Here is an 11,766-nt window from a genome sequence, read left to right as displayed (position 1 = left end):
TAACCTATAAAGCCAAAGGACCCGCACTCGCCCAAGCAAGTTCCACTCCTTCAGGGACTTCCTTCCTTCACCGAACACTATATTAGCTCCCCATCACCATCGATCAATTTCTGATTCCGTAGTTTGATCTTACATCTCTTCTTTAATCGCTTTTTGGTACTGCTTTGATCTTTTTGTTTTCCTTCCAATATTTTTATGGGTTAAATAGTAGGAGTTGCTTGTATGTCCTACATATTTTGTGATTATCTCGAGATTTTTATTATAACGCCGGTGGTTTTTTCTTTGATTAATTTTCATAAGATTTTGATTTCCTTTTGTGCAGTAATTTGTTTGTTTTCGCTCCTCAATCTTTGCTTTTTTTCCAGTTATTCCGGTGGACATCTTGTGGGTTGGAGCTGTTTAACTTGATACACATGGTATGTCAATAACCCATTGCCGTCTATTTTGGTTAGATTTCTATTGATTGCAACTTAGCGGACATGAATGTCATGAAGTTGTTGATTATAAGCTTGTTGATATTTAGTTTCTGTGTGTGTTATATGTATATAGAAACTATCAATTGAACCTTGAAACTTTACTAGCTTTAAGCTATGAGCGTTCTTGTCATTGTGTTCAAGTTTTGGAATGAAACAGAAGCTCAAGCAACATACACCGTTATCTAATAACCATTCAAAAAAATTTTTTCTCCAGTTTATGTTGTAATCTTATTACTTGCACTCGCTTGATCATTGGTTCTGGCAATTGCAGGCTCGCCCAGGCTCCCACAGTTCAACCTTTAATAGGAGTTATCGCTGCTACCCTGTGTCTTTCATTGATAAGGTTTCATAAATAAGTGCTGAAATTGTTGTTAATAATTCTCAAGTTCTAGTGATGGATTAGTTGATTTTGCTGCTTTCAGTAATCATCATTATGTAGTATATTTTCATCTGATCATTGAGTTTGTGGTTGATGAATAACCTTAAATATATCACTCCAAATTCATTCTAACTTGTTTGAATATTTGCAGACACATGTGGAAAAGGGAGATAAAAGTATGTGTTCTCCGCTTTAAGTTTTATAGCATTATTTGCTTTTTTTTCCACCTCTCTTCCTGATAATTTTCTTTACAAATAACTATAATTGATTAGTTCTTGTTGTTTCCAGTTATTATGCCTCCCTCTGCTCTTGACCACCTTGGTAAGCAACTAATTCAATATATTTTTTCTCTTATCTTCATCTTTCTAATTTCTGATCATGCTTTCTAGGATGTATCTTTTTCTCTTTTTTTTTTTTATTCATGGTTTTGTTAGTCAATCCCAGTTTATGTGTTTGCTCTCCAGCTTCTTTGCACATTGACTACCCAATGCTTTTTGAACTCCGAAATCCTTCTGTCGAGCGAGTTACACATTGCGGGGTTCTAGAATTCATTGCAGATGAGGGCATCATATTCTTGCCCTATTGGGTATGCTTCTACTCTGATTATGATAATATGCTGCCTGCTTGTTAGTGATCAGCTTATTTGTTCTGTACTTTCAGATGATGGAAAACATGCTTCTGCAAGAGGGAGACATTGTGCAATTAAAAATTGCCAGCCTCAGAAAGGGAACTTACGTAAAGCTGCAGCCCCACACTAAGGACTTCTTAGATATCTCCAATCCCAAAGCAATGTTGGTCTATTATTCATTTTACTTTTCTTTCTGATAGTAGGAAAGGTTAATAATATCTTACGCATTTTTGTTCCTTCCTCGCTTGATGTTCCCTTGCAGCTTAGAGACTTCATTGAGGAACTACTCGTGTTTAACAACTGGTGATACCATAATGGTTGCTTATAACAACAAGAAGTACTACATTGATATAGTTGAAACAAAACCATGCTCTGCAATCAGTATTATTGAAACAGACTGTGAGGTTGACTTTGCTCCACCTCTTGACTATAAAGAACCTGAAAAGCCAGCTCCATCTCCTAGGTCAAATAGGACAGCGCCTGAAGGTTATCTTTTTTAGTTTTCTGTAAAAGTTTGTCACGTTTCCAGTATCTTTATTTTTTAGAAAAATTTTTTTCAATAAGTGAGCCCTTTAAAAAAAATTACTGCTAATCTTTATCTTTCAGTTGACGAAGAGCCAGCCAAAAAGATACCAAAGTTCAGCCCATTCACTGGTGTGGCAAAACGTTTGGATGGAAAACTACCAACACAACCAACTCCATCAGCTAACAATCTGAAACATCACCATCAGGAGGTTGGCAAAGATGTTAGTAGCTCCAAGCCTTCAAACTCTGCGTCGTGTTCACACTCTGGAAAGCTCATCTTTGGTTCAAATGTAAACCAACCCCAAATTGAACCGCCAAAGGTATGTTTTTCTGTGTTTGTGGTGGCATAAGATGCATGCACCTCTCCTGATTTATCATGCATATGGACCCATTTTCTGCTATGCTGCTTTAAACTCAGCATTTTGCTTTTAAATTCTCAGAATGCACCAAAGAAGAGCAATCAAGAGGCATCTCAGAATGTTGAAGAACCTAAATTTCAAGCGTTCACAGGGAAAAAGTATTCTTTGAAAGAATGAAATTGTTTCAAGTTAACTGACATTCTTCGATTTTTTGAGATAAGAAGAGCTAGTTCAACTTGTTATGGTGATTTTGTGGAGGCCAGAACGGTCTCCTCGCATTCTTTTGCAAAGTATGTTTTTGGAACCCAAGATGGCGATAGAAATATTGAAGTACATGCTCTTCGGAAGAGCATATAATACTGTTCTTCAGTTTAGTATATTATTGCAATACAAAACTCCCCCAAACCCCCCTCATACTTTTTATCATCTGCAAGGTAGCAAACTCCCTAGAATGCACAACCTAGTCCCAGTCATTCATGTGGGAAAAATTCAGAATATTACGCAAATGGGATTCATAGACTACTATGCTGCAAAATGGGTTCTCTGTAATACACCAAAAATAAAACAGCACAAGTGGACTAGTCCACTGTTTACTCTGTTGCAGGAATGGTCAGGAAGCTGCAGGAGCCATTTTCAATCTAGCCCAGGGCTAGCAAGGAGAACTTGTCCTGTTCCACTCTGGCCCCTCTGTTCTGTTCAGAGTTATGTGATGGGTGTGGATGCTTATGATGTCGGTGAATGCTTTCCATTCATCCCAACCCTGGAATTAAAAGGAGACTGCATTTGGCAGAACATAACAATCTGGGAGTGGTGGCAATGGAGAAGAATTGAAGGATGGGGAAGTGAACTCTTATGTGAAATATTGTTAACCACGTGGCATCAAAAGTAAAATCACACGTAGGACATTAGAAATAAGAAAGAAACCTTTTCTTTATTTTTCCCTTAGAATAAATCCAGATTAATATTCCAAAGGAACCATGCAGGAAGGCCCACCCTGCTCCAGGTCCCCAATACAGGCATTCAAAATCGTTTAAAACAGCTAATATTAGATATTTTTTTGGCATGTTCTCAAATCTATCTAAAATCTATGTTATGCCCTCACTGAAGTCTCAATGGCAACCTTCCCCGAATACCTAGCATCTGCAGACTTCTCATTAGCCTCCCAGAGCTCCGGCAGTGCTTCCTTGATGTTGTGGATGCTTTCTAGGGCGTAATCCACCCCTTCAATTCGATGGGAAGAGCCTATCTGTACTCACATCACGAACAGTTGATGGTCAAAGGCAAAAAAAATTCTGCTGAAGCCTGAAGTTAAAATTTTGTTCACGGTTTGATGAAAATAACTTACCCACACAGTATTAAGACCCATTCGTTTCCCAGTCTGTAAATTACGGATGCTATCATCGAAAAATAACTGGAAAGCAACAAAGTATAATGTCAGCAAGAGAGACTAAGGACCGTAAACCCAACCAATGATTGTAACAGGCATAAATATCACACCGTTCTTTGAGGGTTGATGCTGGCAATCTTAAAGACCTCGTCAAATGCCTCTTCAAATGGTTTGCAGACAACTGGTGACTTTGGAAGTGCAATATCAGCATCAGCATCAGAAGCAGCACTATATTCATTGATATCAAAAACAGCATTTTCATCCTTTTTGGGACGATCATTTCCTTTGTTAGGGTTATTCAAGGTCTCAAAGCATATAACCCCTTCAAAGCAGTCCTCTAAACCAAGTCTATCGAGAACCCTAGCAGCATGGTTCTTGTCTGCATTGGTGAAAATCTATATAAAGAGGTCAAATCATTACCATATGCATTTTTAATAATTACTTTAATATTGTCTCACTCAATTGCCATCAAAATCAAAAAGCAGTAAATACATGTGGCACAAACAAAGGAAATGAAACTTACAACTTTCCGAACAGCTACGCTGTGCAAGAGATTTCTAAGCACAGGGTCAGGCTTCAGGATATCATAGGGTAATCTTCCATGAACGAAGCTGTAAAATAGGGAAAGTGTTAGTAAAGAATCATTTACAAAGTGAATAGATAGAAAGAAAGGAGCAGTTACCTATGGAAGTCATCATAGTCGAACTTATACCCAATAGCCTGGGGATAAGAAAAACCACAAAGAACAAAACTTTTAAATCAAGAGACTGAGAGAAGCATACTCCATTCTCAGAAAAACACATAACAAGTTGCCTGAACCATACCCTGAGACCAGCCAATGTTGTCCCATAATATTTGTATAGAGAAACACACAACTCTGAAACTTTACTTTCCTCAATGCCGAGCTTTTGAATCATATACTCTAAAAATAACGAATTCCAAAATGAATTTACACCATCCAACAAATTCAAAATTATATACGCACACATAAAAGCAATTAAAAATCAGGCTAAATTACAAGATGTAATTACCTTCAATATTATTTTTGACATGTTGCGACAAACCAGAACTGGTAGGATAAAGCGTGTCATCTATATCTGAAAAATGATTATAATCCAACATCACATTAAACTCTAACGAAGAAGGCTAACTGACTATAAAACTATAATGACAAAATAAAATATTCAGAAAGCATAAAAGAGCTTACCAAAAAGAAGACACTCGTACTTCGCCAGATCCTGTGGTTGGTTCCCTTCATACTCCATTTCTATATGCAGCTACAAACTACCCAAAAAGCCAAAGGATTGCATCAGAGGAAACAACTCAAATACCCAAATAATAATAATAATAATAATAATAATAATAAAAATAATAATAAAGCTTTAGATCAAACGCATTGACGCCATGAGAATGCAACAAGCAAATGAAACCAAGAAAGATCAAGGCACCCCTCTCAAAAAAAAAGGGAGCAATGGAACTTGAGTACTCCACTCAATGAGACCCAAAAAAAGGTAAGAAAAAAACAAAAGAAGAAGAAGAATAAAAGCGAAAGAAATTGATAAGCCATTACCGGATGGATCGCAGAACTGCACAAAATGTAGAGAAAGTACAAGAGGGATGAATCGAAAAGCAGAAGATGCGAGAGAAGAAGACGAATTATTTAGTTAGGTCCTGTTAAATAGAGAGAGGTGGGGGGTTGAAGACGCTTCAGGGAAAAGAAAAAAAGTATTTAATTTTATTAAATTTGATTGGATGGGAGATCTAGAAGAAACTGAAATATAGGGACAGTTGACAAACGAGGACACTTTGGACTCGTATCAGAGTCTGACACGTCCCCATCAAGAGGAAAAGACTTTTTTGTGTACTATTAATGGCGTCAACCGAAAGCGAAACGAAGGTAGATCTACTGACACGTTTTGATTGCAAAGTGGCGTGTGTATCAGGGAGCAGGAGATTTCCACCTCCTTTAACGCATGATGCTTATTGCTTAAATAAACAAAAAAAAAAAAAAAAAAAAAAACTTTTTCCTTGTTTTTTTTTCTCTTTCCCACCATTTCCGTTTCAAAAATAATAATATATTTTTTTTCAATTCTTAAATTTTCTTATTATTAATATTTTGCGTTAATATGAGTGCCCAAGAGCCGAAATTGCTGGGAAAATTCATCAATTAAGAATTTAAGACCCGAAATAATAAATAAAATAAAATTTATTGATGATCATAATTAGGTGCAAAAATTTCCCGCAGAAAAGAGCGATGTCACAGATACAGAGATATTCTAAGTTAGGCCGTCACAGATGTTTCAATTGAAACATTTCCTGTATATTTTCTAGTTTCTGATTCGCTTCTGTTTGCTTCCCAGAGTTCTGGCAGTGCTTCCTTCATGTTGTGGATGCTTTCAACAACATAATCAGCCCCCGAAATTCGGTTCGATTTGCCCACCTAAAACCCAAAATTTCCCCAGATTAGCATATGAAGGAGAAGAAAAAGAAAATCTCAGATCAATTAAGCAAGAATGAGAAATCGTATGCAGTGTATTAGAATTTACCAACACAGTCCTGAGTCCCATTTGCTTCCCTGTCTGTATGTTCCGGATGCTATCATCAAAGAATATCTGAAAAAACAAAGCAGCATACAAATAAATTCCTCAAATGCAAGCTCAATTGCAGGCGAGAAAATGATGAACTCACTGTTCTTTGGGGATGGATGTCAGCCAACTTAAAGGCCTGCTCAAATGCATCTTCAAATGGTTTGCAGACTATTGGAGTTTTAGGAAGCATTTGACCATTATCAGATTCAAAGATTTCAAGCGTTTCACTTCCAATCTTATGATCAGAGGTAGTCCGATTCAGGGTCTCGAAGCATACAATCCTCTCGAAACAATCCTCCAATCCAAGCTTGCTTAGGGTTTTAGCCACATGAGCTTTATCAGCATTTGAGAAAATCTGTCATAATAAAAAGCAAATCCCTTGTCTTACTCGCAGAAAGTGAAGAGTCTCTGTGCAGTGTAAATGTGAAGGCCAGAGGAACTTACAACTTTACGGAAAGGCAAGCTTTGCAGAAGACTCCTTAGAACATGGTCAGGCTTCAGCTTCTCATAAGGTAATCTTCCATGAACAAAGCTGCAAATTATAATTCGAAATTGTGAGATGATTATCATCATTTTTTACATAGTTATGAATGGGAGAATTAACAAGACGCATACCTGTGATATTCATCATTGTCAAAATCATAGCCAATAGCCTGAAGAATAGTTAAAAATCAACAAACCGATACATTAATTTTAATTCAGAATATTCTATTTTTAAAAAAAATATTATATATTAGGAAAAATATATAATACATTACCTTGAGACCTGCCATTGAGGTTCCATAGTTCTTGTACAATTCTTGATTCAATTGAGAAACTTTACTTTCTTGAATACCTAGCCTCTGAACCATGTATTCTAGGGTGGGCAAGAAGAAACAATTGATTAAGAAATGAGGAAAACAATTATAAGATTAATATAAGGATTTATTAGGGATGCTACACAGTATATACCTTGAATGTTGTTGGTGCATTCCTTTGAGAAACCAGTGCTTAGGGGATAAAGGGTATCATCTAGGTCTAAAAAAAATTAAATAATTATGATTAATAAGATTAATAAATTGGGGATTGCTATGATTCTTTTCCAATAATAGGAAAAAATGGGGAAAAAAAAGTAAAAGAATTAAATGGAGGAGGCTTACCAAAGAGAAGAGTATCATATTTTAGCAGCAGAGATTGATCTTCATATGCCATGTTGAATATTTGATTCTGAAACCTTTGATGAGGAACAAGAAAAAGAAAATGAATGAAAGAGGAGTAGCAGAAAAGTGCAGAGATAGAACTTAGGGGTTGAAGTTATGAAGAAGAATACAGAGATGGAACTAATGGGTTGAACTTGTGAATAACTTGGAAGTTATATAGAAGTGAGTATAGGCAGAGGGCAGAAACAGAAGTTTTTTTTTTTTTTTTTTAAATATTATATATATATTTGATTCCCACTAGGTCTAATAATCCACACAAACAAAAATATGACCATTTCCCATGAATGAACTATTTATTGCCCACTTCTTTTTGGCTTGTATACCAACATAGAATTTCTAAAGCTATAGTATTCCCATCAATACCAGAGAAGACTCTACTTTTTCAGGGTTTTTTTTTTTCTTCATAAACAGAAGCCATCATTTAAAGAAAATATTCCGATGGTTAAATTTTGAAAATTCCAATGAAGAAAAACTTTGCTATTATATAATCTGAAGGCTAAGGGGGGATTTAATTATTCAAATTTTTATTTGCAATATATATATAGAGACATGAACAAGTGTGATGCTGGACAATAATTGAAGAAAGCATAGGCAGAAACATTTAATTTCACATGTATGATTATTCTATTATTTAACATTTTCTGTGAGGGGGCATGTGTCACCCTGCAAAAAAAAAATTCATCAGTTTATTAAAAATAAAAATATATAAAGCATAATGGCCATGTTAACACAATTTTATCTTATTTTCCAAAATCATTCAATTGTGATGGGTATGGCTGCAATTATTGTATTCATGATATGATCTATTTTATAATTTTCCATAACTTAATTGATTTTTTTTTATATCTCTGACTCACTGTTGTATTGTTAATTCTTTATTATTCTCATATTGCATCCCCCCCTTTTTTTAATTAGTAGGTGTGGCTTTGAATTTTTCTCGGTCGCTTTCAAATTCACCTTTGCCATTTTTGCTAACATCTCAAATCAATTTCGACGATTTTCTTTTCTCTCCTCTATATTCAGACAAAGATTATTTTCTTTTTCCACTTCCATGGAGGAAATTTTGGATTGATAGTCAAATAGAATAAATGAAAAAAAAAACTATAAAAAATTAACATAACTAAAACGCTATCTCATCATTTTAAACCAAGTTTAAGATAAACTATATTATTATTTTATTGTTAATTAAATTAAATAGTGAATGAATTTAAAATAGATTACAATAATGGTAAAAATAATAAAACGTAAATAAAGGGAATAAAATAAAATAATCATAAGAAAAAGTATAGTTGATTGTTGGTGTGTGAACAATATTTTCAGTTATTAATATGATGACCGTTGATTATGACTGTTTATTAGTAATATTAGATTTGTTGTATTAAAAAAAATTGTGCATAAATGTAATTAATTTTTTTAATAATTAATAATTTTGTGGTCTTAAAGAAAGGAAGACTAAGAAAGAATTGCTTCCATAGTTATGAATGGTCCAAATAACTTGGCCATGAAATTAGTTGAAAGTCAAAACCAAAAAACCAAGATTTTTTTTTAAAAAAAAAGAAAAGTCGCGCTAACTGTGCTGCGACTTTGATTTTTCTAAGCTCTAATTGGGGAATCAATGGAAGCTACGGCAACTGCATTTGGTGGTAGCAGTAGCAGCAAGGGAACCTTTGAATTTGCTTGCTTATCCACCAAGGGATCTTTGTTTTTGTTAGAAAAAGATATAGTGGCATCGGTTGAGTATGGTGTTATATAGCCTTGTATTTTTATGTCTTTAAATAAAATTCTCTTTTGAATAAAAAAAAAAAAAAAAAAACATTTGAGTTTTCTTTTATCAATATGTCTAAATCATATTCTTTAAATAAACTAATAAATAATCTCAAGTCTTAAAGTGAACAACTAATTTATAAAAAAAAAAAAAATTAATCCTTTCAGATATTTATTCATAAAAAACAATTTATATTTAAAAAATATTTTTTTAAGAATATTTTTATGTAGGAAATATTTTTCATACAAAATAATTTTTATATTTTTTGTAAAATAATATTTTTAATAAAACAACTGTATTACTTAATTTTATTTTTAAAATAAAATATTAATTAATTTATATATTTGATATGTAAAAATAACTTTATTTTATAAAAAGTGAAAATAACATAATATTTTATTTTCGAGTTAAAACAAAATTGTTTTGAAGTAAATGAGATCCAAAATGTAGTATTATTTTGCAGTAAATTTTACTATTAACGACTCAAACCACACTTAAACAGATTAAATTTGTCTGTTTTGTACAAAGGATAAATAAAAATGTTGAATGATGATCGCTGGATTTCTTCACCCCGGTATAAAGGCCAGGCCCATGAAAACAGTCCATGATCCAAAGGCTTCAATATTCCCCTCGAGAGCCAGGTCCAGCCCGCTCAGTCACAGGGCCGGACTCCGCCTAGACTCCTCAAGCAAACCAGCCCAAACCTCTCGGCCCAGTAATCAGGCCCTCACCAGGCTCAACTTCAGCCCTACCATTCAACCCAGCACCGGAAAGGGGAAAATGACCAAGATGCCCCGCTGGTAGGTCCTTCCGCATGCGTATCAGAGGAGAATCATATGTATCAGAGGAGAATTAATGGCCGTTACGCATGGAGCAGGCGCCTGACACATCCGTACATACGGAGCTAGGCGACAGAAGACAGCTAGCATTATGGCAGAGAGACAGATATATATATCACGGTAGAGGCCACGCAGAGGGGACTCTCTTCTTCTTCCTTCTCCTTCCTGGACACCATTTTTATTCTTACTGTAACCCTTGCCTAAATATACTACTCTGAGCCATAAAATCTGACTTGAGCGTCGGAGGGCCTCTGCCGGGGCACACCCGGTAGGCCCCTGACCATTCTTTCTTATTTTACAGGTCCCTTCACCAGGAAGAACATGGAGAGATCCACCAGGGAGCCCAGCAAGAAGGGACCCAGAAGAAAACCAGATCTATCATGGACCAGGAAGAGGACAATATTTATCAAATGGCGCCGTCTGTGGGAAACAAAAGAGATTTTACTATCTCAAAAGTTTTCAGATCCACCCATTGAGATCCACATAAGGTACAAAAGTTTGAGCAGATAACCCAGCTGAAAAGAAAGGTTCATTGCGCTAAAGAATATTTTGATGGTCTTCCAGATAATTTATTTTAATATTTATTAGATTTTATTACGGCTGATTTTTTCTTTGAAGTCTGGTGAATATTTTCTGTAAAAGGAAAAAAGGGTGAGGAATATATGTATTTGTTGGAATTCTGAGGTCTGCTGTAAAAAAAAAAGGGGGAAGAAAAGAAAAGAGAAAGAGAAGAAGAAGGCGAGAGAAAAAGAAGAGGAGTCCGTAAAAAAAAAAAAAAAAAAAAAAAAAAAAATTATTATCAGCAAACAATCTGGTCGTACTGATTGAAATCATGTCCAAAATTTGCAAAATCTCAAGAGAAGCTAAAAAGATTAACAAGCCGTGGTTGCTGAGTGAGAGTAGTCATCCTGGAAGAAGACTAAAACTGAAAAAGGTATGGAGAAAGAGAAGAAGGAGGTGAGAGAAAGAGAGGAGGAGTGGAGCTGCCAAAAACGCGCCGACCTGAGACGGAAGATGCTAGTCTGGTCGAGCTCCAAGAAGTGAGGTCGGCATGACCAGGTAGCAATCCGACCTCGTAGGCCGGCGCGGCATGACAAGGTAGCAATCCGACCTTGAAGGTCGGCGCGACCATGTAATAATGCGACCCTGTGGGTCGGCATGGAAATGAACGACTGCATACACGAAGGAGTTTCTTATTTATCTAGAAGGCAGGAAGAGGCAGCACTAAGACACTTGAACTTGCGATGCGAGGATAATGGGTTAGATAATTTGAATGAAGCCAGAGACGTGCCAGTGGCTAGTGTGACTGACGTTCCTTTTCTAGGAAAGAATGAAGAACAGATTGCATGAGTGGCGCAATTGGTTATTGAGGAAATGAAAGATTATTCGGAGGAGTTACGGACTTCGCCGGTCGGCCTGATAGTGTTGGTGGGATGTCCGGAGCACCACTCCCTCATCACCACCCATCTCCTCTCTGATGAAAGAGGTCGTCAACCCTGCTAGAGTGTTAGTAAAGGCAGGAGGAGTGCTCCCATTCGATAAAGGAGATCAGCTTCTCAGAGATTCGTTGCAAAGATTGTGGGAGGACGGAGAGCTCGGCAAGATTTGCTGTAGAGTTACA

At 35.9% G+C, this 11,766-nt stretch overlaps 3 protein-coding genes across 3 annotated transcripts; 1 reads left to right on the top strand and 2 right to left on the bottom strand.

Annotated features, from left to right (window-relative positions):
* Window positions 1-2: 2 nt before the first annotated feature.
* On the top strand, window positions 3-2,793 carry LOC110617854 (ubiquitin recognition factor in ER-associated degradation protein 1). Its single transcript, XM_021760862.2, has 10 exons — window positions 3-156; window positions 366-416; window positions 748-819; window positions 1,007-1,031; window positions 1,144-1,176; window positions 1,320-1,441; window positions 1,516-1,646; window positions 1,746-1,969; window positions 2,090-2,328; window positions 2,449-2,793. The coding sequence occupies exons 2-10, from the start codon at window positions 414-416 to the stop codon at window positions 2,542-2,544; spliced, it is 945 nt and encodes a 314-aa protein (XP_021616554.1). The 5' UTR covers window positions 3-156; window positions 366-413; the 3' UTR covers window positions 2,545-2,793.
* Window positions 2,794-3,275: 482 nt separating this feature from the next.
* LOC110617860 (uncharacterized protein C24B11.05) lies at window positions 3,276-5,739 on the bottom strand. Its single transcript, XM_021760868.2, has 9 exons — window positions 5,325-5,739; window positions 4,962-5,038; window positions 4,786-4,851; window positions 4,579-4,676; window positions 4,437-4,474; window positions 4,278-4,365; window positions 3,865-4,149; window positions 3,713-3,778; window positions 3,276-3,613 (listed from the first exon to the last, which is right to left on the bottom strand). Exons 2-9 carry the CDS (start codon window positions 5,017-5,019, stop codon window positions 3,458-3,460), a joined length of 855 nt encoding a protein of 284 aa, XP_021616560.1. The 5' UTR covers window positions 5,020-5,038; window positions 5,325-5,739; the 3' UTR covers window positions 3,276-3,457.
* Window positions 5,740-5,942: 203 nt separating this feature from the next.
* Window positions 5,943-7,745, bottom strand: LOC110626795. The gene is made up of 8 exons (XM_021772888.2): window positions 7,482-7,745; window positions 7,294-7,359; window positions 7,101-7,198; window positions 6,958-6,995; window positions 6,787-6,874; window positions 6,443-6,697; window positions 6,301-6,366; window positions 5,943-6,194 (listed from the first exon to the last, which is right to left on the bottom strand). Exons 1-8 carry the CDS (start codon window positions 7,531-7,533, stop codon window positions 6,036-6,038), a joined length of 822 nt encoding a protein of 273 aa, XP_021628580.1. The 5' UTR covers window positions 7,534-7,745; the 3' UTR covers window positions 5,943-6,035.
* Window positions 7,746-11,766: the final 4,021 nt, after the last annotated feature.

Source organism: Manihot esculenta, chromosome 1, assembly GCF_001659605.2.
Source record: "Manihot esculenta cultivar AM560-2 chromosome 1, M.esculenta_v8, whole genome shotgun sequence".
NCBI classification, from domain to species: domain Eukaryota; kingdom Viridiplantae; phylum Streptophyta; class Magnoliopsida; order Malpighiales; family Euphorbiaceae; genus Manihot; species Manihot esculenta.
This window is presented reverse-complemented; position numbering and strand designations above follow the sequence as displayed.